Source organism: Poromitra crassiceps, assembly GCF_964638095.1.
Source record: "Poromitra crassiceps genome assembly, chromosome: 6".
Taxonomy (NCBI): Eukaryota; Metazoa; Chordata; class Actinopteri; order Beryciformes; family Melamphaidae; genus Poromitra; species Poromitra crassiceps.
The window spans coordinates 33,751,452-33,777,954 of record NC_139627.1 but is presented as its reverse complement, the minus strand read 5'-3'; the positions used below and the strand labels follow the sequence as shown (position 1 = coordinate 33,777,954).

Below are 26,503 nucleotides of genomic sequence, written 5' to 3'. Positions count from 1 at the left end.
CCTTCTCTGAACGCAGCATAGTGAGCTTGGTGTGGTCTGATGCTTTGCTAGAGGTGAGCCCAGAGCCTTCATAAAGGGTCTGGGAAAACTGCTGAGCGGAGCGGTTATCGCTCTGTGTGTGTGTGTGTGTTAGTTGTGTGTTACAAGTGTGCAAATGCTGGAGAACATATAAGCCACTGACCCCAGCACATTTCAACTGGCCTTTCTCCTTGCTGGGCTTCAGCTAAAGTTTGTAGAGCCCGACTGATACGGAGAGCAGAGAGCTCAACAACCTTTCCACCATCCCAACATCGACCTGGTGAAATTCAAAGGTACACATTTTATCATTCATGATGCGTGTTTTTTTTTTTATAAGTACCTCAAGGTTGGAATTAACAGTTTTGTCCATGTTCTCTCTTAGTTTGGAAACCTTGTTGTCGGCTCCTCAATGGATTTCCTTGGGATGATGAGAGGACGGGAGGAGATGTTTTGCCAGGTTTAACGTTAAGAGGACACACGCAAATATGGATCAAACGCAGACTTAACACAGCGCAAATGCCTGGGTAGGCTAGGCGGACGGAGTGGAGGTAACATCTCCCTGCTCTTTAGCCTAGTCACCGGCTGATTTGTGCCACTTATAAAGGGATGCAAGGGGCTTGTTGACACAGAGTCTGGTGCGTGTGTGGACTGTGGACGTGAGTAAAAAAGAAAACGGAATGACGAAAGCACAGCGTCATCCAAATGACGGACAATATTGCCGTAAAGAGTGTGATTTGCAACACAACGATATAAACGATAGAGCATCATATGAGACGAAATACATTTTCTATCGTCCAGACGAAATATATCCTTATATCGCCCAGCCCTAGACTCAAGCAGAAGAAGTGGGCTTGGTTTGCGATTTAGCTGGTGAGTCACTCTTCAGGAAACAAATGATAAAGAAGACAACATCTGAGACATTGTTGTATACTGTCCAGTAGACTGCATGACTCACCGATGTGTGTTCTCCTACACACACTAACTGGGGATCCAACTGTAACAAACATAACAGATCATGTGCTATCCTCAACAACAGTGATTGACTCCTCCATCACTGCTGCTTCCTAACTGCCCCTCCACCTCTTCCCATCACTGACTGGTGCTCTCAGAGATCTCAGCTCTCCTCTCATCAGGCTGCAGCAGCAAACAGCTCTATCCACACACTGAGGGTCAATATTTGAGGAGCTCAGCGTGTGCCATGTCTCAATACAGCCAGCCGGCCACACATTCTTTCGTACCCTTGGCAGACTATAAGCTACAGTATGTCAGCACAGAGACACACTCACCCCACACAAAATGAACAAACAAGCCATGCCAAAACAACAGAGACTGCTAGCCCCTCACACAGGTTAAGCCATGCCAAAACAACAGAGACTGCTAGCTCCTCACACAGGTTAAGCCATGCCAAAACAGAGACTGCTAGCCCCTCACACAAGTTAAGCCATGCCAAAACAACAGAGACTGCTAGCCGCTCACACAGGTTAAGCCATGCCAAAACAACAGAGACTGCTAGCCCCTCACACAGGTTAAGCCATGCCAAAACAACAGAGACTGCTAGCCCCTCACACAGGTTAAGCCATGCCAAAACAACAGAGACTGCTAGCCCCTCACACAGGTTAAGCCATGCCAAAACAACAGAGACTGCTAGTCCCTCACACAGGTTAAGCCATGCCAAAACAACAGAGACTGCTAGCCCCTCACACAGGTTAAGCCATGCCAAAACAACAGAGACTGCTAGCCCCTCACACAGGTTAAGCCATGCCAAAACAACAGAGACTGCTAGTCCCTCACACAGGTTAAGCCATGCCAAAACAACAGAGACTGCTAGCCCCTCACACAGGTTAAGCCATGCCAAAACAACAGAGACTGCTAGCTCCTCACACAGGTTAAGCCATGCCAAAACAACAGAGACTGCTAGTCCCTCACACAGGTTAAGCCATGTCAAAACAACAGAGACTGCTAGTCCCTCACACAGGTTAAGCCATGCCAAAACAACAGAGACTGCTAGCTCCTCACACAGGTTAAGCCATGCCAAAACAACAGAGACTGCTAGCCCCTCACACAGGTTTGGGAGAAGCTCAATTGGCCGTGATGCTTGGAAAAGGTCTGTCTGCTTTTGACAGGGAGTCACACTACTGCTTGTGTATGTTGGTGCCCTTAGTCGACTGATTTAGAAGCAGGATATTTTTGTAGGCATTTCCCAGCCACACCCACACAGACCATATGCCCTAAAAGGCCGTCGCCCTCCCATAGTGCTCCAGATGGAGGGCAGGGCAGAAAAAGCCAAAAAGAGACAGCAGCACTTTCCTTCCTTCTCTCCATTCTCTATCCCGTGACTGTGTCACTGCAGAGACGCCATGTCACTCCGTTACAAGCAGGAACACGGTCATAAACCTTAGATTAACAATTGCTCTGTTCATAAGGACACGCGAGTCAATGAGTAACGAGAGCTTGAAGCTTCTGATTGGCTGACTGGAACCTCTGGTGGGCGGGAAAGAAAGAATCTGAGCAGTGACGTGCTACAAGGGCATGTGTGTGTAGGAGTGACAAAAGAGGGTGAAAGAGAGCCCACATTGTGTGGACTGTTTGGGACTGTTTGTGTGTGTGGGACGGTGCATATGTCCATATATGTTTGTATGGAAATATCAAAAGGCCAAAAACACGTTATTGCCATCTTGAATGTGGCACTAGAGTCTAGACAGCTGAAAGAGCTGGAGCTCTATCAACAACCACTCAACCTGACTGCTGTTGACACTGTGGGAGGAGAGAGAGACACACAGAGAGAGAGAGAGAGAGAGAGAGAGAGACACAGAGAGAGAGAGAGAGAGAGAGAGCGAGAGAGACACAGAGAGAGAGAGAGAGAGAGACACTGGGACAGATGGAGAGAGACAGATCACCTTATCTGAAGTCGGAATTACCCCTTTATACTATACTCAGCCTCCAAGTCTTGAGATTTGTTCTTCATTACATTATAATGAATGGCGTACTACATACATTCAATAGGCTGCTCAGCGGAGCATGCGACGAAGGAGGGACCTGGAACTCAGCGTGACGATACTGGAAATGCACAAGTTGTGTTTTTTTGCGACCTGGCTCCCCACTCATCGTGCAGGGAGTCTTACTGCCCAGATTAATTCATAAAGCACATTATGGGAATAATATTTACATTAGACTTAATGCACTCATAAATAAGGCTGAGACGCTAGGGGAAGGGCTGAGGGAGGCAGCTTGTGGAGAGAGACCGTAGGAGGAGGAAGAGAGAGGAGAGAGGGAGGTGTAATAGTAATTGTGCATTGTTCTGTGGGAGCGTGGTGGTTTAGAGTGAGACAATGTGGTTTTCCGCCCAGTGCACCACAGCCTGTGTCACCACAGCCCCAGTTGCAGCCACAATGGGCCTGGGTGACACAGAGCATGTGCCAGCCATCTGTCAGACAACATGTCAACACACGGCCATACCCTGGCCCCGCCGAGGCCCTGTGCATCACACACAGAGGCCATTTACACCTGGCGTTAACATGTGTTTTCTGTGATCAGACTGCAATCAGATTGTGTTTTATCACTTGAAAGTACAGGTGTAAACACCCCCCAAGACACATTGAAGAAGGATTGCAATCTGATCGGCCAAACCACCTCCGGAGGTGGTCAGGGATGCATTGTGTACACATTGAACACAAGTGTAAATGCAATGTGTCCTCTCAATCTGGATACAGCAACTGTATGCAGATTGAGAGGACACCCATCTCTGAGGCCATTTACACCTGGCGCTAACATGTGTTTTCTGCCATCAGATTGCAATCCGATTGCAATCTGATGGCAGAAAACGCATGTTAACGCCAGGTGTAAATGGCCTCACTGCTTCTCCAAATATTCATTGGTTCCAATTCCAATCACACCATCTCCTCTCTCTAATACTCTGCCTAGGAACGCCTCACCCTCTTTCTCGTCCTTTTCTTTCTTTCCCTCCTGTCGCACATTCTCCCATCTCTTTCCCTGCGTCGCTGGTTTCTCTTGCTGGCGTAACATCCAGCAGCAGGCTGCTAGTCTTTCCCCCAGCACACAGCCTGGAGCGTGACGCCACATTCCCCCCGGGGACATGAACCAGTGTGCTTCATTACATTTGTCCGATTTAGAAGCGAGACATTCTACAGTACTTGTCACATACACACACACCTCTCACCTCTATACCCCGCCCGGCCCGCAGCCACCATGAATGACTTAAACCTGAAATTGTAAGGCACAGCTACACCCCTGAGTGGGAGGAGCTTATTAAGCGTGGAAGGTCATGAAGGACAGACATAGATCTGTGCGTGAGAGAGTGTGAGAATGGCTCTGTCTTTGACCCACTATGTGTCTGTGAGGCAGTGCACACACCATTAATTCATGTGAACCATCATTAGAAGATGCATTAACATCAAGGACAGGGTCAGAAGACCAGCCCTCACACTCTGATGGCTGAATGCGTGTGTGCGTGTGTGTGCGTGTGTGTGTGTGTGTGTGTGTGTGTGTGTGTCTCTCTCTCTCTCTCACAAATCAACTTGGCCACCATGACACGCACACAGACATTCCGCTAATCAATATAGCCATTGTCTAGGAGGCAGGCCGGCTAGAGTGTGATCAGTGTTTATCATTGCTCCATGAGACAAACACTTCCTCTGTCTGAAGAAGCCATTATTACCGTTGAGATCAACCATCGTGTTTGCACAGGAAAACGGTAATGAGGGACTGACTGAGACAAATGAAATACATTTATCCTTGTTTTCACTATCTGCCACAGTCACCATGCATCAACCTCATCTGAATGCACACACACGGCCAGACAGCATATGGGCACAAACAACCACAGCCACAACGCAACCAAAATTAAACGCTTGTTTAACACCGATTTGGCATACTGTCTGGGTTTGTGTGTCTGTTTCAGTCAGAAGTTGGAACAGTTGGATGCGCTGTGGTCACTTCAGTAACCAGATGAACAGCAGAGTAGCTTTACATTACCTCTACCAAATAAACAGAAAAGGAACAAGGAAGTAGACGAAATAAACGTTTTGAAACATCAGATTTACCAGCCAGACTGATTTCTCTTTGATTAAAACAGTAAGTTAGCAGCATAAGCTAATTCTTGATCATTGATGGGCAACACACACACACAAACACACGTCTGCGAGGGGGCAGCGAAGTAGGGGAGTACAGGATGCCCTCCAATTAACAGGCAATAAGTTTTAATGGGCTAATAGCTTGTTGGAGTTTTTATAGGTTAGTAAAGAGCTAACTGGCAGAGGTACAACACAACCTGAGGGCTACCGGCACAAAGTACATAGTCCTCCTGATGTATTATTAGAGCTGACAAGCCGGTCCATGGGTCTGCCAAGTGCTAAGATAGGCCTGCCTAATCATTCTTGTATTTATTTATTAGTGGCCGGGCCAGCGAAGCAGCAGGGCCACTTATTGTATTTGCCTGTATTATTCTTCTTCTCCCGGGAAGTTCGACTTCCCATGCATGAAAACTAACCAAACTTTGCACAAAGGTCCAGTCCCATGCCAAACGTCTTTGACGCAAATTTGGCACCAATAGTCCTAACTAGGGATGCACGATATATCGGCAATCATATCGGTATCGGCAGATGTTTGTCATTTTTTTACATATCGGCATCGGTCCGATGTTGCTATGTTAATATCGGTTATCGATATCAGCCAAAATGTTCACATTGAGAGGAAACAATGTGGCAAATCTATGATTTATGGGCTTTTCCAAAGGTTTTGGAAATAAAGAAATGCATTACTTTTTCAAATTCACAGTGTTTACATGTGTTTTTCAGTATGTACAAAATGTTATTATCATAGAAATGTGTTTTTATACAGATCATATCGACATCGGTAAATATCGGTTATCGGGCCATACCAGCAATGTTAATATCGGTTATCGGTATCGGCCAAAATGTTCACATCGGTGCATCCCTAGTCCTAACGGTGGCACTACAGCGACCGTCTAAAGTTTCAAACTTTGAAAATTCATAACAAATCAGGCATACGTGGTACAGCTTTGCAACTTTCACCGAAATGTGCGCCCAAGTGAGGAGAAACCTTTGTACAATGCAACCTATGGCCAATTATGAAGTCTAAAGACCGCAAAACTGCAAAAACTGTAAAACTAATTAAACCCTACTCCTCCAAACTTCAGCATGTGCATCGTTAGACTGTCCTACACAAAAGCATCAAACAGATTTTCGATTGGTCAAAAATTGAGCCCACAGTGCATCTAAAATGTTCAATTCTGCCCCCGTGTATAGCCTAATTACCCTAATTACCTAGGCCAATTAGATTGTATTTGTGATGTCATCAGTCACTCAAGCGTGATGCCATCAGTGATGTCACTCGAGCAATTGTGATGTCATAATAGCTCAAAGCCTTTTTTTCCTTTTTTTATGGAGAGGGTTACAGGTACAAGCAGAGCAAATCACATTCTCTGGAGTGTAAATCAAAACATAATATATTCATTGGAGTTTTCAAAACAAAGAGAAAAGATTCTATCTCAAAATACCTGTTGGCTGCCATTCCATAGAGCAGTGGTTCACAAAGTGGGGGTCAGGACCCCCCTGAGGGGTAGCGGGACACCACTGGGTGGGTCGCGAGATGATTTCCAGGATGTGTATAATTGGCCTAAAGAATGTGTGACTGAACTACAAAATGTATGAAATACAATTTAAAAATGATTAAAAATAGCACATTTAACCATACGTTTTGTTTGTTTTCATACGAAATTCTCAGCATGTGCGCACAAACGTTTGTATGCTTCAACCACCACCAGGATAGTGGGGGTCGCAAGCCTCTGGCACCGTTATTTTGGGGGTCAGGGGCTGAAAACTTTGGAGAGCCTTGCCATAGAGATGAAAAGAGACAATATGTACATTTTCATACAATACATACAATAGATCATATGATACATGATATATACCTACATACAGTACAGTACGTTCTTCTACTTATTTGTTAATGTGGAGAAATTATTTCATTTTCAGAAACTACAGCCCAATTGTGTCTACAATTACAATTGTAATTCAGGCATTTACCTTTTGACAGGTCAGGTCTGGAAGATCTGTGAATCCTACTGTGGCAAGTAGCCTAGTAGGACACAACATGACAAACTGAAGAGGAGAGATGGGTTGCACTAGACCAGTGTCATGTTGAAGTCATCTAATCTTCGTCCCATTACTAGGCCAATAAAAGTCAATGTGCTTAGCAGAACTGCTGGTGCTACAGCGTAGGAGCTCAAGGATATGTGTGACACCAAGTGAATGTTCAGACATGATTAAAAAATATATTAACTCTGGCCTAGGAGTTATATAAAAAGGGAGCAAGTGGGCACTGTTTGTTATCATCAGTGACATCTATTGACCAACATTATCTTATGACATCACTGATGATGTCATAGGCACTCATGTCATAGGCATTGTGACGACATCACTGATGATGTCCTAGACATTGTGACATCATTGTGATGTCATCAATGAGTGGCACTGATGATGTCATAGGCATTGTGACCTCTGAACCTAAGTTGGTGACCAAATCGGCACGCAAATTGGACTGGAAGGCATTGTGACATCATCAGTGATGTCACTCTGAACCAACCTTGGTGACCAAATTGGACCAGACAAAGCCAGATATAGGGCCTGCGCTGAAGCGTTGGCCAAAAATATATGAACTCTAAGAAGTTGTAGACCTTATTCCATTGACATAACTCACGTATGGGCACGCCCACCGCTGCCATGTTGTTGACATAGCGCTGCAGCTCTCAAGTGACAGCCTATGTAAGAGCAGCGTTTATAGTAAGCTAGCCGCCATTAGCGTTAGCTGTATCGTTCCTGTTGTGTTCGGATGGTGACCTGCGTTATAAATGGCTGTAGTAATGACAGCAATAAAGTCCCCGTGGTTTGTTTCTATCTCTACCGTCCAGAGACGTGAAGGGAGTAAGACAGGATACATCAGCAGCACAGGAGATGTGTGGATAGTTAGTTGAGACAGGTGAAACTTTCTGACAGCTCCTCAAAGCAAAGTCTGTTCACCTCGTTTTTTCTTTTGTTTATTATTACAGGCATTAACGGCAGCATACAAACAACAACTGTGGGGTTTTTATTGCCGTCATCACCATCACTATTTTCGTATTTTGTAATGGAACAGAAACGACAATAAGGCTGTTACTAGTTGTTAGCTGCAGCAGCGCTGTGCGTGCAGGATGGTATGTCAACAATATGGTGCCGTGTCCAGGGTTAGCGAATAAGCTCTATTCTTATATAGCAGGAGACATGATTAAAAATATATTAGCAGGAGACATGATTAAATAATGCCTCCGGGCTGGCCATCGCCGGTAGAGGCATAAAAATATATTAACTCTAAGAAGTGATTCTTATATAGCAGGAGGACTGGCTAATTGAACTAGAACAGATAGTGCTGATATTTGGTTGGTCACAGCCAAGGTCTACTACCCTTGTGGAATGGCACAAAGGGGATTTCAGCTTTGGCAGCCAGTCTTTCCTAGCCTGATATTCAGACTGCATCGTCAATTTATAAACTCATTTCCTCGTCGTCTGAGATTGCGCTCACTTCAGAGCATTTCTATGCTTCGGTCTTCCCTAACCAATCACTAGAGAGCACAGCACTAGTAGTAGTCATGCATAACATAAACAGACGCAGCAGGCATCTCTACTTTGGCTACTAAATTTGGCAGTTGTAAAACAATTATATCTACGAGCAACGGATTGTCAAAACGAATTTTACCATTGATGAAAAATGTGACTTGGACATAACAAGCAAGCTAGAAGCAAGATCTATTAACATTCCCCTAGCTAACAGCTCCGCTGGGCCAGGCTGCGCCGGGACATTTCCTTGGGCGGCTGGCCGAGCAGCAGGGCTTCACTTACCGCGGCCGCCGTAACGTTACTCCCCGCCCAGACAGATAAAGCTCCAGCAGGCAGCAATCTCTCACAGGCAAGACTGACTGACAACAGCGTTAGCCAATCAGCGCCCGTCAATGGATTTTCAATCAGAGAAAAGGCGTTTGCACATGGCGATTCCAGACCAAGAAGAGTCAAATTCACGACTGTGGAGTGGGCGTGGCTTCGAAGGTCTGGAGCCAGGCTAAGTCTTTCCTGGCTGTAGCCTGTAAAAACCATCCTGATCATGTGACCTCACATTCTGTTTGGCTCTCCATATCAGTCTGGACTCCTAGCCATCCACCCCACTTTCAGTGGGTGGGAGTACTTGCCTTGGCAGACAACTCCTTCAGCCAATGACAGACAACTCCTTCAGCCAATCAGTGTCGGCAAATCCTAGGGCTGGCACGGATCAGAAAACCCACGGATCGGATCGCGTGACGGATTTTGAGCCACGGATCACAGATTTTTCGGATCAGCAAAAAATTAGAGATGGGAATAGATTCATTTTTTTAATCTAGATTAATCTAGATTAAAAATGGGTCATTTGAAGTCTGTCGAAGCCATTCAAAATATAGAAGTAAGTCCTTGTGAACAGGTTTCTGTTTATTCAATTCAACTTGAATAGCCAGTAGGCATTTAAAGGTAAGAAACCAGCAGGTTACACACATGGTTTGTCTTCATCTGGACAAAGTTCTATCCTGAACTACCTGGAATGAACACCAGAGGGTATAAGAACAACAACCCACATTTCTGGGATCAATAATATTAAACTGGCATTATTAAACTGTCAGTAGCTGTGTTTCCATTACAGTTTTTCGCAAAATAATTGCGATATTTCTACAACTTCGACAATGTACAATTGCGACTTGTAGGCGTTTCCATTGAAGTTGAGTTTGGTCTGATGCGCGCACACCTGAACGCAATTCCCCATTACCAGCAGCTGCCACAGTGATTACGCACGGGGATCTGCCCATATCCCGTCCCCTGCATGCTCAAATCTAACCAATGGTCAATGCAAATCACAACATGAAGTTACAACGCATATAAACGAGCCTGATTATCAATTCAAAAGAAAATGAGTCGCAAAATGTTGCTGGCTGCGGTGAATGCGAGCGCGACAGACAGAGGAAAAAAGGTAGCCTATACAACTGGTCCGATTTAGACATTTCAGAATGTTGTGTAGGCTATTATAACATTGCACCTGAAACGTGTGTAATGTATTACTCACAGTCACTGTATTCACTTCACTGAATACTGAATAGGCTACTGAAGTGACTTCAGTCAGGAGCACCGCACCGGTGTGTGCTTTTCAAAGGAGAAGACGGGTCACATGACGTGCAAATGCGGAAAATCTGTTTCCATTACACTTTTGCGATAAACTGCTATATCGACACATCTGAAAAACCACCTCATGAGAGCGGCAGACATAAATGTCCGCGCTTACATACCTGTTCCATTCTAAAGTGATAATCATCATGGCCTGCTCAATATAAGTGGACCCTGCTACCAGACAACTTTGAGAATAGATTAACGGCGATAATTTTTTTTATCGCGCGTTAAGAGTCTCGCGTTAACGCAGCCGTTAATGGCGTTAACGATCCCATCTCTACAAAAAATATATATATATCAGATTTTTTCTCTCAAAATTATATTTTCGGTTTGATTTTTTAATACTATTATACTTCTCTAACCATTTGTTGCCCTGCACAGCTCAAAAAATATTTTTTTCTCATAAGTGACACAATTTGTGCTTTTACTCTGAAGGCAGAACAACCCAACTTCCTGTTTTAGGTGGCACTGCGCCTAACTTCCTGGCTGTTGCTTGCTAACGTAGTCACTTGACATGGGTACAGACCAGACCGGGTGAGTCTGAAAACATAACGTTGATGCTACATTAAGCTACTCGGTGGCCCCACGTGTTGTTTTCAACCAATCAGATCGCCATGCCTATGACGTCACGTTTGTGACCGGAGGAAGGTGCCTGTCTATCATTGATTGAGTCCTCACCGTCCTCATCGTCGTAAAGTCGGCTTCGAAGCATGGCGTTAGATTATAACGAACTAGTTCTGTGGCTTAGCCTTCCCAAATGTTGAGGGTCGTTTTTTAGAATTTAATACATAGAATTGGGAACGTTACATTCAATTTCATTCAGACTGCCTGTCACTTCCGCGGCGGCAGCCATGTTGACGAGTGAAAAGAACTACAAAGACCATGTACCCACTACTTGCCCAGACGGCCCGCCTAAGGCTGCCGCTGATTCGTCGAGCCGGCATGGTTCGGCCAATCATCTGAACTGCCTGTGCATGACAAGATGGATTACGTCGAGAGAATCTCTTTTGATCTCGCGAGGTTATCCATCTTGCAAGCAAGGTTAACTAGCCACAGCCTTCAGAGAGACTTTACAGCGGCGACAAGGGATGAGGAAGCTCACTTGTGCTTGCCATGATAATGCCTGTCTGTGTCTGGCTGCACTGCAGGCGTTCTCATACACTAACGTTAAATGAAACGAACGGACCGTGGACCATTGACGTTCCGAACCGCGTTCCGAACCGTGGGGGCTGATCTGTACGGGTCACGGATTATCCGTGATCCGTGCCAGCCCTAGCAAATCCAATCCAAAACCACTTTTCCGCCGAGCAACTCCGCTGGTGCATACTCCTGTTCTTGTTTTATTGTTGAGTCTGCAATAAATGCAGTTATGGCTGTGTTTACTAACGTTACCACTCATTGCTTTGGGAGTCGCCATACTGTTTTGCCAGCAGCATCCCTGATTGGCTGGTTATGTTTTCAACTACAAGGCAGGCCCCTGATTGGCCTGCACACTTTTGTCATTTCTGGAAATAAGTCAGACTGATCTGCAGAACGAAACAGAATGTGAGTTCATGTGATCAGGATGGTTTAGCAGGCTAGCCTGACTGAGAGGAGAGCAGAAAACACCTGTCAGTCAGTCAGTCAGTCAGTCAGTCTGATGGAATGGGAAGATGGCTGGAGGGAAAGACTCACACAGCCCTAAACCACACATTAGATTGTGTGTTGCGCCTCCAGCTGTTTTGCCACGCTCCCATTGTAAACATGAATTTGTGCTTAATAGACCTGCCTCGTTAAATAGAGGTTAATTAAGTAAAAATGCGCTATGTGATGAACACCCATCAGAGAGAGATAGGGGCGGGGGCAGGGGGGGGGGCAAGGGACTAGAGGGAGCCAATGTATGAGAGCCATATGGGTTAATCTCATACTAACATGGATAATATGGGATGTATGGGGGCTCTATAGAAATGTTTACAGCTTTAGAAACATGACTGAATAGAAGAACATAAATATCAGCTATTACAGCAAAGCAAGCCTTGCTGCCTGATGCCATTAACAATAGGCCTGCCATTGTAAGAATGAGGCCTTGGAGACAGGGAGCATTATGTGCTGAGAGTGTGAAGTACTGAACACGCATCCTCATATACACACACACCCTCAGGCAAGTCCCAAACAGGCAGCCTCTAAACTCAATCACACATAGCCTACTTAGTGGTGCTTGTGAGTGTACACTACAGTATGGACACACACCCTTGGCAATTGGAGGCATCTTCCATTTAGTACTGGATGCAGCTCACACTGTATTGGAACAGCCAGTGTGACATGCCATTACCATATCAATTCAACAATACAACATGGATTGAATTTGCACCAGGTCTTTTACTAGAAGCTGCATCGGGCTTAAGGTGCTGACACACGTAAAACACTTCAAAGGACTAGCGGCAACTAGATGCCAGCCAACCCATGCATCACCTCACAAACACGACAGCATACACGGGCAGCTAGCACGTACGTTCTGCGCCTGCGTGAGACGGTGACCTGATTCATGAAACATTAAATAGAAAGTAGCGTTTGTCTATCATTTCGCTCACATAAACAGCTTCATAATATAATACTTCCAATCGAGAATGTCTGATAAAAAGTTGCAAATGATACTGGCGTATGTGACGTCAGCCCTTGTCTGCTATTTTGCTGAAAGGAAGAGGCGGAAATATAAGGAGAAACCACATTAACACATTGAGTGCCACAGCGCTTCAGTAAAATTGTCTGGAGCCTGTGCCAGATTCACTTCCATTCAGTTGAAAACAGCTATAGAATTTTTTCTATTATGGCTATATTAACGGGGCTGGACTTTAATGAAACATTGAACACTCCTGCTTCTTCCAAAGAAGAAATTTTGTTTCTAGACAGTTCCATTATGAAATGACAGCCTCTCAAAAAAGTGCACTTTCAAGGGTTTTCTGTCGTTTTTTTTTACTTTCCAAGATATAGTCCCTTTTATGAATACCTTTTGCACTCTAATTTCGAGCACATTCACTGACTCTGGCTGGTGTTTTCTGATGTGGTGGCGTGTGGTGTGGTTTCTGTGCAGCCTGTGTGCCACACACCCCTCTCTCCCCCCCCCCCCTCTCCACCTCTGAGCTGCGGGCTCCTCCCACACGCACAGAGTTTGCTTTCTCGACTCCGTTTTTGCCCCGGACAGATCCCAGCGCCCATCAAGGAAATGATGCGCGCTGGCAAACGCGACTGAACGAAAAGGCTTGGCCGTTCGGCTTCGGATGCTGGCTTTCTAGGAAATCGTGTGGAGATAGATAGAAGCATAAGAGCATAAGAGCTCAGTTGTGAGCGCGGATGCAGCCGAGCCCACTCTCGCTGTAGACAGAGCAATATATACGGCTCTGGCAGAAAGCATGCATCGGTTTCCACTTTCATCACGGCTTTCTCCGCTGTCTCCTGTACAAAGTAAAGGATCTGAGGTGGGTGGAGCAGCTCCTGTGACGATGTTTAAGGTGGCGCCGTGTGATCCCTTGAAGGGATTCATGCTCACTGGCTAGGTACGACCTTAAACAGCAGAATTATGGAATAATATGAATTAAGATTTTAGGACGTCCACAGACGTCCTTGGCACTCCTCGTTACTTTTTTTTAGGACGTCCACAGACGTCCTTGGCACTCAATGTGTTAAATGGGTGATATCATGCAGCGAGAGGCTCGAGGGACTATCCCCAAAGGCACGTCGTTGTGAAAATATCCGTGTTTTGGAATTACCAGGTGAGATAAAGTTGGAAAATGAAAAGAGCGTTTGTGTGCCCTCTCTCCTGCTTCGCTACCCCTGACCAGCCAATCAGAGTGATTTATCTAGCCCTGACCAGCCAATCAGAGTGATTTCTCTAGCCCTGACCAGCCAATCAGAGTGATTTCTCTCACCTTAGCCTTGACCAGCCAATCAGAATGCTTTCTCTAGCCCTGACCAGCCAATCAGAGTGATTTCTCTCACCGACGAGTTGACGACCCGACGTCAATTGGCGGAAACCAAATTTCCTTCGGCATATCATAAAGTTGAAGGTATAGTAGTACAACAAAAACAGATGAAATGCAAATGGCCTGTGAACATCTGCAGGCCATCTTTAGCGTGGGAGGGTTCTCAGATCGAGCCCATAACTAAGTCTAACCTTTCTGCTCATATCCTTTCTCTCTCCTCCCACCACTGAACAAATAGCTCCGATTGTCATTGCAACCACATGCTCCATATACTGTATATTAAACCACATGCTCCATATACTGTATATTAGCTCCATTGCTTTCTTTGGTGTTGGATCCGGGCAGTAAACAAGTCTTGTCTAGTAAGTCACTTCTGTGTGGGTTGAATGTTGTTCTCTGGCATCCTGCAGCTACTGAAGAGCAGTTTCTAGGGTTTTGCAAGGGAAATGGCTTGTCCCTGTGTGTGTGTGTGTGTGTGTGTGTGTGTGTGTGTGTGTGTGTGTGTGTGTGTGTGTGTGTGTGTGTGTGTGTGTGTGTGTACACATGTGTGTGACCACGAGTGTGTGTTGTTTTTCCAGAAAGGCCCCAGCCGTAAGTAACCCGGGTGACAGTGTGTGCTTTGGCAGGCAGCACGGAAATGACGTTAGATTGAAAAGGCCCCAATTGAAAGAAAGAAAGAAAGAGAAATAAATAGAGTGAGGAAAGGAGGAAAGACAGGAAGAGAGCGAGAGAGGGGAAGTGGCACTAAAATATCAAACAGCAGAAACCACCAGTTGTTAGGATGATGTCATCATTCCTACTGTGATGTCATAGTTCACTCACTGATGATGTCATGATTCATAAGTGTCTCAATCATGCCTTTCGGATGGTCTCGCTGGTGATGTCATAACACAAGGTGATGTCATATTCGGGATCTATAAAGGTTCGGTTCTGCAGGTCCTCTGCAACACTCTGCAACCGTTCCCAACTTCGAACCTTGCAGACCCAGCTATCAAGTTCCACAACTTCCCTACTTCTCGAGACTTCAGTTACCAAGTTTGCCTTGGCCATCAACTATCCGCGAATAGATCCACATGTCTTCCGACACCAAGCCTGACACCAGTCGCTAAAAGGAACACAGTGATTTTGGTCAACAATAATAGCATAGCTATCAGTGCAGATGTAGGAAAGACAGTAGCATCTAAACTTCTGTCATGTCAACGGTGTTTCTGTGTGTTATGAACCTATTGGTTGACTAATTATACACGCATGACATCTCTGTGGGGGAGCACTCGGATACACATAGGGTCAGCTCAGGGCGATAACTCATTAATTATGCATTAATGAATTACCTCGTTAGCTATCAGAAATATGCTGTGTGTTTGCACCTGACTGGGAGACACCCTTGTACTCTAACACACACACAGGGACACATACACATGTGCATACAAACACCCACAGGGGGTAAACCGTGTGTGTGTGTGTGTGTGTGTGTGTGTGTGTGTGTGTGTGTGTGTGTGTGTGTGTGTGTATTAGGGATACCCCCTCCTGATCAATTGGTCGATTGTTTGCTCTTGGTCGACCAGATTCACGTTGGTCGGACAATCGCTGGTGTTAATAATTAATAGGAGAAATTCAATTTCATAACAAGAAAAGCGATCCGGAACGAACGTGCCGCGGAAGCAAGTTGCAACACGGACCTTTACAAGAAGCACACATACTGTAGCAACAGAACCACAGTTAGCAGGCTATCTAGACTGAAAGGAGAGCAACCAGCAGAGCGATGGAATTAACAATTAAATTGGTCAGCTATCGATAGGGCTTGGTATCGAGTTTTGATACTTACTTGGCACCGAAATGAAAGCATCGATACTAAGGGGTATCGAAACCTCCCTTGTCCCTTTCTGGTCGACCAGGATAATCTTTGGTCAAGGGCAGCCCTAGTGTGTATGTGTGTATGTGTGCGCGCGCGCACGTGTGTGTGTGTGTGTGTGTGTGTGTGCGTGTGTGTGTGTGTGTGAGCTATAGTGGATGCTGTGTCTGTATCTATGGTTGTGTCTGTAATGCAAGGAAGCTTAATATCATCTAGTTACCTAACTAGATGATTGTTTAATTAGGTATCTCATTTTAATATAGGTGATTAAAAAATTACTTGTTTCAGACGTCGGAAAAGCGTCTGCCAACTGAAGCAATCTTGGTCAATAGTATTCAATACTGCATAAATCTCAAAGATCTCTGTTCACATTACTTAGTTATAAATTAAAAAATAAAAATAGGGTCCAGATTAAAAGAAAACTTAAATTCTCCTTTGACTAGATGGTTATACCACAGAATGGCAATCTATTATAGCTTTGCTGCATTTACATTACTGTACTACCCACTAAGTTCAGTTTCCTAAGTAAGACCATCTTCAGGCATTTCATTTGATCCAAAAAGACTGCTGTCACTTCTAATCGCCTCAAGATACGAGAGAAACTTTTTGGAAATTCCAATACCAAATACCAACCACGCCGGGGAGGTGATCCAACAACACCACCGTTATCTGTGATGAAGGAGTCATTGCGGGCCTTTGTAACAGCAATGTTGCGTGATCTCTGTGTAAAAGTGGCTATAGATTATGGCATTAGGAAAAGGTCAGGCAAGAAGAGGTCTCCAGGTAACCGCTCTGTTCCCGCCGCTCTCCCTGTAGTAGAACTGTCTTGCATACACAACATCCTTAAAGTCGAACTGAATCCGTTCGTCGCATGCGTCGGAGTCCGTTTCAGACTGAAAACATAATTTGTCTTGAGATGACAGGTTGAGAGGCGGGTCATAGTATCATGTCGATGATTTTATTTGACAATTCTGGGAACTGGATTGGGCTTTGGCCAATCCTGGTGTGTTCCGCCTCCAAATCGAGTGGGATTCAGCGTGTTGTGGCGCTCTCCTCGGGAAGAGCCTGCTGACGCGAGGTTAGTGGCTGAGTGGAGCTCAGCGAGCCGCAGGCAGCCAGCTGCCTTCGTGTTGCCGAGCGGAGAGTGCAGCCCGTTGGCCTGGAATCTCCGAGGGGCGACCCCTGACAACCAGGCTCTCGGAGGCGCGCGCCATTATCGCTATTGCAGTAAATAATATTCCTGGAATGCAAGTTTTAACGAGCCAGTTACATTTCTTTGCATTCTTAGACATTACTGTTTGATTTAGTTTGCATAATTGGTCAAGTTAGTAGTTAGTTTATAGGCTAGAAATTCTGCCAGATGACAGGCACTAGGTGCCATTTTCCCCTTCATTTGGAAGAGAAAATGATCCTGAAATGAAGATTTGATTGACAGCTGCCATGTCGTGATATGATTGGTTGAAATGGGGTAGAAATTTGATAGTACTAGGTGACGTCAGCAAACTGTAGATTACTGTTATGAATGAAATCTTGAAAAATGAACTTTTGATGTGAAAAAGTGTGAAAAACTAAAGAAATTAGATTGTTGTGATTTTTTTGGCATACATTATTAAATAGGTGCACTGAATACCCAGGTATTTGAACTAAAAGAAAATAAAAGTCATTTTTGGGTTCAGCTCGACTTTAAGTGAGAGAAGGGCCCAGCTTCAGGGTAGCTGATGTTAAGCCTGTGCCTCTGTGGCTCAGCTGTAACATGGTATAGGGAGCTTTTTTTTTTTTTTTTTTTACTTGTGGCTTCGCTGCTCATACTGAGCTGTTGGCGTCTTCTCCAGGGTGTTTTCTCCAGCTTGATGAGGAGGAATAAATATTTTAGTGCTTGAGTGTGACAACAGTGTGCTATATCATCTATGTGTAATTGTGCGTGCCAAAACCAGCCTTTCAGCAGATTTCCCCCGTTCAAACAGAGAGGCTCATACAATTAAAGAAACTGTGGGTGCGCGCGCGCGCGCACACACACACACACACACACACACACACACACACACACACACACACACACACACACACACACACACACACACACACACACACAATACCACGTGTGTCCTCCTCTGGGGCCTCGAACCCCATTCAGTCACAAAAGCCATCACAGTGTTGAGAGAGCACAAATGACTCAACCCTGCATTTCTTAAATGGACTTTCAGTCCAATTAAAACTGATTTATGAAAAGGGAGCCAAAGAGGACTTGTTAGAGAAGATGACAGCTTAGCTATCTCTGGCACTTCTCTGAGTCTGCCACCATCCTGGCCCAGCAGGCATCAAAAGCACCACGGAAAGGGCACCATGGAAAATACAAACGCTTGGCACATGCTTTTATTCAAATGGACCTCCGGTATGGAAATGGTTTTACAGGATGAGTGGTGCTGCAGTGAATAGAGAGAGGCCAGTTCATTCATAGCTGCTATTTTAGATACTTTTACTTCTTGACAGTGTAGAGCAGTGTTTAACCTAATGACCCACACACAGCCCATGGGCCTGGCAGTGCAGTGGCCTGGGTAGGCAGTTGGTAGTACAGCTCCGGCCGATTCATCAACACACCATGATGCTGAGCGCTGCTCACGCTGAGCGGTAGCTAACAGAAGCTAGTCTCTCTCATCAGCATTCACCATCCAAGGCCCCAGGCTAACTCTGTGAGAGGCAAGGCTCCTACACTGCTGCTCCCTCCTAATGTAGGTCAGTGTTCCACACATGCTTCATCAAGGACGGACATGCGTACGCACACTTTAACGCACGCGCGCGCACACACACACACACACACACACACACACACACACACACACACACACACACACACACACACACACACACACACACACACACACACACACACACACACACACACACACACACACGTTCCTGTTACAACATACCCATAAAAATACATAATTATACAAACTGGAGGGGGTTGCTCCATAGCAAAAGGAAATACTACACTCTTCCTGGGGGAGGGGAGAGGATGAGGGGAAAGCACTCACACACAGACACACACACACAACACCACTGCATGGTTTCTTCCAGAGCAACCTGATAAGGGCTGCATTGGAGTGGTGGGCTGTATTAGCCATCGGGTTCCCTGTGGATTGCAGTGTGATGTCACTGCAGGGTGATGTCACTCCATGAGGTGGACGTGCCACAGAAGACTTAACACATGCACAGCAGACAGAGCAAGGCCTGGGGCTCATATTCCCTGTCACCTCTTTGGAAAGGGACCCACACAAGTACACACACACACACACACACACACACACACACACACACACACACACACACACACACACACACACACACACACACACACACACACACACACACACACACACACACACACCTCCTGAAGCCCCACTTGACTGTGTTAAAGAACAATCTCCATTGTTAAATCCACAGTGAGGCCACACAGTCAGGACTGGGAGGCCATTGAGCCGTTCAGCTAGACAATATTAAGTCCTGTTTGGGGCTCTTTGAACAGAGGGGGAGACAGCACATGTTTGCTGTCAAGCCCCTCAATGGCCTGTGACTGAAGGATCAATACTGTGAAGGCCAAGTAGACCACAGTGTAATGTAGCAGCGCTGGAATCATAACCTTCATCTGGGCTGAGACAAAAGCTTCAACCTGGGATTCTTTCTGTGTCTCATAATCTTTGCTTTGGTACATTAAGGCATTTCCCGCTGTCACCAAGTCGCCGCTGCAGGAAAAAACAAACACAAAGATGAAGGATAGCTTTGTGTAATAGTGCTGCGGTTGTGTCCGCCACCGAGAAACAAACACACACTCGCTCACACAACTTTTCTGAGGATGAACTAGGAAGGAGCATGGAGGTACAGGATGTCTCTTAGGGCGTTTTCACACTGGCAACAATTGCTTTCATTCCGTGCCCAAGTACGATTGCATATTTTCAAACTCCCATACAATAGGTGGCGATATGCACCTAGCTGGCTTGCGATCCGCCAGCAAACACAACAAAGAAGAAGAGTAAGTTAACGTTGTTTACGTTACATTTCAACATTTGCCACATGGATTATGTGGATAGCATTGGAGTGGACGACCAGTTCATCCTATGGTTTTGGACTTTTGTTTCTGTGATCTACTACAAGAGGTAAATACAAGTTTGTGTATTGTTTTCTATACAGTCAGTGACAAACTTAAAATGCAGCCTGGCATCGCCAAACCAATTCACATTGCATTGCACTGCATTGCATTTGCAAATGAGCTAGCTGGTAGCTTGCGTCAGGTTCCCAGGCTAGAAAAAGTCCAAACCATAGGGTACTAGGTCGTCACACAGTGAAGAAATAGCAGTCCACTTCAGTGTTTGGGTACGCTTGTGTTCATACACTCAAGTGTACTGTCCACTCCACAGGCACGCTTGAAGCGCTCCCAGACCACCTCTTCAAGTGGACCCGGGCATGGGTCGCTGTTCCATGCCCGGGTGATGAACGCAATGTTCACACTAGGGATGCACGATATATCGGCAATCATATCGGTATTGGCCGATGACAATGTTAGTCATTTTTTAACATATCGGTCATATCGGTATCGGTCAGATGTTGCAATGTTAATATCGGTTATCATTATCAGCCAAATTCTTCACATTGATATGAAATAATGCAGTAAATCTATGATTTATGGGCTTTTCCAAAGGCTTTGCAAATAAAGAAATGCATAACTTTTTCAAATTCAGTGTTAACTCATTCACCGCCAGTTTAGGACTGCCAATATTTAGCACAGGCCAAAGATTTTCATAATTGTTGGTCATCTTTCAAGACCCACAGTAAATTATCTATTAGCACCAGAGTGATTTGCAATACCTCAAAATGAAGATGTAGGTCTCTGGGTTCACCAGGAAAAAAAAAGTGAGCTTTTAGCATGTTCTGTACTCTACTTATAGCCATTTATATACACCCTGTTTTCCCCCAGAATGTCTCCCAGAGAAAATAAACAGGAGAAAAGGCAATTTTTGTAAAAGGGCACAATCTCAGGCATAACTCACTCTCAATTCTTTTATTTTGAACTGTATTGACATCAGACATGTAAATATTATTCGTTAGGACACAAATGACAAAAAAAATATATATATATATATATACACATGAAGTGCTTTTTTTTTACATTCAACAATACAGTTTACTCGGTGTGAGTGTGCAGACAGACAGACAGACAGACAGACAGACAGACAGACAGACACACCGACAGACAGACAGACAGACAGACAGACAGACACACACACACACACACACACACACACACACACACGATCCTTTTAGATTTCTAACCCCACATAGGATAAGCAATAACCACGCCCTGTGGCGCTGGGATTGGCCAGGAGCAACACTGGAGGGCACGCAGCCCAGCGATTTCATGAACCAACTGAAGAGCTCTTGAGAAGGACAGCGGGCTGCTGTGACTGCCTTCTGCCCGCTGCTGCCTAGCTGTTCCTGTGTTTATTTTGATTTGTTCTGGTACACCCGTCCTCGTCCATGTCTCCCTGTCATATCTATGATCGTTCCCGTTTTCCCCTCGGCTATTCAACACGTCCTCACCGCCCTCGCAAACTGATCGATCATTTCCTCATTCCTCCGATGATCAAACACATCTCTTGATTACTTTCTCCCGTTTTCTCCTGGCTGGCACAGAGGAAGGCGACTCCAGCTCGTGCAGCGCGCCGAGGGCGTTTCAATGGCGTTTCTCCTGTCTGCACAAGGAAGCGTTACCCGTTTTGCTGCTTTTCCTCTTGCTCAATTTCAAAACAACAGCTGCGGTATGTGTTTGATCGCGTGCTGTCGGCTACCCTTTGAAGGCAGGGACCTGTGTCTGTGTCACAGGCTGGGCAAGTGTTTGCTGCAGGCGCTGCACCAATAAAAACAAAAACACGTCAAACACGTCATTGGCGGGGAGGGCTATTTCTGATAACACGTCAAAGACGTCATTGGCGGTGAATGAGTTAACATGTGTTTTTCAGTATGTACAAAATGTGATGATCATAAAAATGTGGTTTTATACAGATCATATCGACATCGGTAAATATCGGTTATTGGCCATAACAGCAATGTTAATATCGGTTATCGCATCGGCCAAAATTTTCATATCGGTGCATCCCTAGTTCACACTGATCAAACGAACCGGACCTGGGGTCAGTTTGGGGACAAGTGTGCTCGGTAATGGTCCCTCGTCCCCAGTGAGAAACCACCCTTAATGTGTCAAACTAATTGACCGCTTCTCTCTACAGTAACCCCGTCCTCCCTCGCTCCCCCTCTCTTTTCCTCACCAAACACCTCTCTCTCTCTCACTTGCTCCCTCTCTCATCCTCAATTTACTTTCTAATTCCAGCTCAAACACTGTCCATGGGGCACACATACACATACTGCTCACTACACTGCTTTTCAAGCACACTTCAGGATGACCTATATATGGGCCTATATCCTCAAATGCATAGGTGTAACCCTGCAGAGAAGACACGCACAGGATCCAGGGCAACAGGCTTTGAAAGCCATGCCTTTCTGACTGCTGTGTTGTTATTTTGGTTGAGTGATTCATTTGTAAATGATGAGGTCGCGAGTCGGTCTGGAGGGAAAAGGTTCCGGAAAATATCAAAGATTTTACATGACTAAATTAGAGCTCAGACTACTGGGGGCCCTAATAACACTATTTGATTATTGTATAAGCTAAATAATGCTCATTTTGTCCAAAACTATGCTTTTTTTTACAAACGTGCCCTTCAAGAAGTGGACTAAAAATATAACTGTGCTGTGCACAACATAAAAATGCCTACACACACTTGGTCGTGTGAGATATCCTAATCATACATAAACAAATCAAGGAAAGGATGAAAAATGTCTGCTTCTGCAGTTCCGCCTTAAGGAGGCCGTGGCTGCAGTATAGCTCTCCATACGGAGAACAGCCTTCTGCAAACTCTAAATCACACACAGCCCATCTGTGGAATACAATGAGTAAGGCCATGCTTCAGACAACCTGCATGTGCATGTGCATGTGTGTGTGTGCATGTGCGTGTGCATGTGTGCGTGTGCGTGTGTGTGTGTGTGTGTGTGTGTGTGTGTGTACGCGGCGTGCACATGTGTGGCTGATGTGAAGCGTTTGGCTTTGCTGTGTTTCCCCCATCCCACGTCTACACTCACATCAGAACCTTAGCTGAACCCATGTTAGTGATTATCATATCATCTCCATACTTTATGTTGAAGCAGGAAGGAACAGAGCTGGATAGTGCAGGATGTCACTTCTCTCTCTGTGTGTGTGTGTGTGTGTGTGTGTGTGTGTGTGTGTGTGTGTGTGTGTGTGTGTGTGTGTGTGTGTGAGAGAGAGAGAAAGAGAAAGAGACTGACTGTGTGATCAACAGAAAGCGCTCCGTTTTCAGGCTTGCCTAAACATGTACAGCACATGCTTTATCATCCTGTCAAACAGCCAACCATCTCCCTATGCTGCCTGCAGCAGCCCCATAAGCAGCCAGCCCGCTCTGACTGACTGGCTGACTGCCTGTGTGTGATCCAAGTGTGTCTGTCAGGCCTGTCAAGCTGCTGATTCATGTGGTGCTTCTGTTTGTTGTACGCCTGATGAAATGCTGCATTCAAAGAGCAGCGGTTTAGAGAGGACTCGCCCGGAGCAAACACATCTCTCCTCAAACGGTGTTTCTCCACTCATTCAACCGCCTTCCTCAGCTGGAGGTGAAAACAAAGTGGCCGTGAATTTATCACGAGGGAGCCCTAACTCTAAAGCCCCTATAGCGCACTGCAAGCATCAGATCTGAAACGTATACACCACAGAATGACAGAGCCATCAGTATTTTGGGGGAAAGGGCCACTAATTTATATGTAATCAGGCACAATGGCAGATGGAAAAAAAGTTGTTATACCGTAGTTTTGAGCCCCGTCATTCAGAGGCTGTTGGATCTGATCATCCTACCTGTCTGCCGTGCAGAGGGGGAGAAGAAAATGGTAGCGTTTCGGGAGAAGCAATGATGCAATCATTCTGTCCAAACTTTCACCAATCTTATCTCATCATGACATCCAGGGATAGGCTATATTTTGCTAGCCGATGTGTTTAGAACATTATTCTCACTTTGTAGTCTTGCTATAGTGTAGCATATTAATGCTTGCTGTATTCAAACTGGCGTGAGATTTGTTTGAGGAGCATATTGAGACAGACGGGGATGGAGGTGGGCAGAGAGGGGGGGGGGGGGGGGCTCAGAGCGCTTTGGTCGCGGCTGCTGGAACCTCATTTGACGCTCCAAAATCGAAACAGGTTGGGAGTACGGGCGTCAAGGCAGTTTGACGCACGTCAGAACGCTCTTGGTGCGTGTTCGGCCATTTAAAACAATGGGTGGACTTCAAAACGCAAGCGTCAGACGCTCCCTGTGCGTTTGGGGCTTAACACTATCACTACATCACGTTCATGTTGTGGCATCTTTAGTTCCTCAGTTCAATATGAGGCAGTGAAACTCCAGACATGTACTGTCGTATTGCAGTCGTTTGGCACACAAGAGTGTAAAATTGTGTATGCAGGCTAAAGATTGGAACGGATGGGTATCAGACACTGGAAGATGTACAGAACACAAATAGATCCTGCTGCCATGTTTTCTTGTTTACACTGTGTTGGAGTATGTCATCCACCAGCTGCATGGGAGCAGCCATAGCCACATGTAGACTACTCTCATGCAGAGTAATACGATTGTAATCACTGCTGTGACAACATTCCACTTGTAACGGATTATAATTAGTAGTCTATATGTGTTGTGGAATGTTGTGTGATGTTGCAGGTAGGAAAAGTGCGCAGGCAGGCACTGCACTGGGTTTGCAAGGGCCCTTGCTTTTGAAGCAGGTTTACAAAAGATAGGCTAAGTAGTAAATGTGGTCATTAACCTTTAGCACTCTGCAATTAGTCCTTAACAAAACAAATCAACAAACACACAAAAAACTACTACAATCTATATAAAGACTCATAAATGTTTGTAGTACTCAATAGAGAGGACATTACCTTATCTATGGATTTGCGGTTACATTTGCATAATAGGTAGGTAGTCTAGTCTAGTGGCTATTATTCCAAAGGAGAGGGCGATTTATTGAGTGTAGCCTGGTTGAAATGCTGGGACTACTGTATTCAACTCCACAACAAAGATGCGCACTGCTATAGTGGAGAGTCTGTAGAGAGCGACTATTCCTGGTGGTCTGGCTGTCACTAACAGTAACCAGATGTACAGCATGCATGACTCATGATGGCCTGTGCCCTGCCCTTTCATCTCTGCACCAAGTTGCAACTGCCACTAGGTCAAAGCGCCTGGCAGCATGTTACATCTGGACACATGATTATTTTGTGTGATGATATTTGAATGTTGGCAGTCCACCCCGGGCCTTGATCACAGACTCACAGATTTAGACTGTCTAGACTAGACTGATAGTGTGTACTATCACACTATCCCACAAAGACAAAACTGTCATGTCCATGGCACGGGCAATGTGCGTGGGTGTGTCTTTACAAACAAACAAAAACAGCAATAACGTTACTACCCCTGCAGGATACTATGGAAACATCACAGCAAAACTACAGGTCCATTTACAAATACAGCAATATTATTAGTGCTACCAAAGGGTGATAAAATGCATTGAAGCACGATAAGGTCACTATAAATTCACTATTGATTACCACAGACACACCATCAGTCCCTATGTAATATTACAATGATTTGCATCGTGTGTGTGTGTGTGTGTGTGTGTGTGTGTGTGTGTGTGTGTGTGTGTGTGTGTGTGTGTGTGTGTGTGTGTGTGTGTGCGCGTGCGTGTGCGCGCGTGCTCGTGCGTGCGTCTGCGCGCGCGCACGTGTGTGTGTGCATCTGTGAGCCCACGCATGCATGGTCAGGTCACTATTGGTCAGGATATTATGAGGGGCTATAATAATGTCCCATCTTAACCGTAAAACACTGGAAATAAATGGATAATGTGACACTTACTTCCCAATGACCTCGCAGAGCTCGTACACATCTTCAAAGAGAATGTCGTCGTCCGCCATAGTCCAACCCCCGGCTGGGGAAAAATCTCCCCAAAATATGCGTCCCAAACGTTTTTATGCTCCAAAACGAGGAGACAAAGGCCACAGCCAGCTGACCGTTTGAGAGAAATGCCCGGCGGACAGCACTCGTATTCAATAGCAGGGGGCAGTCCCTAAAAAGAGTTGCAAAGAAGCCCTTCTTAAATCCCAGCGGCTCCTCCGTCGATCACCCCCCAAAAAACGCTGCGTTGCTGTGGGTGAATCGGCACAAGGAGGGTTTATAATCCCGTTTGGTAGTCCCCCGGTTCGGCCCCACCTTTCCCACAGCTTCCCGGTTTCGTACTGCCTTCTCAAAGCAAACCGTATGGTT

The 26,503-nt window shown here is 45.5% G+C and overlaps 1 protein-coding gene across 2 annotated transcripts in view; it reads right to left on the bottom strand.

The window, feature by feature from the left end:
• The window catches only part of caska (calcium/calmodulin-dependent serine protein kinase a), a 204,848-nt gene that overhangs the window by 178,057 nt on the left and 288 nt on the right, over nt 1–26,503 (bottom strand). For both annotated transcript variants that reach the window (XM_083638890.1, XM_083638891.1), the window contains exon 1: nt 26,096–26,503. This exon is cut by the window's right edge and continues 288 nt beyond it. In XM_083638890.1, the coding sequence (XP_083495016.1) occupies nt 26,096–26,154 (59 nt within the window). In that variant the 5' untranslated portion in view covers nt 26,155–26,503. The remainder of the gene's footprint in view (nt 1–26,095) is intronic.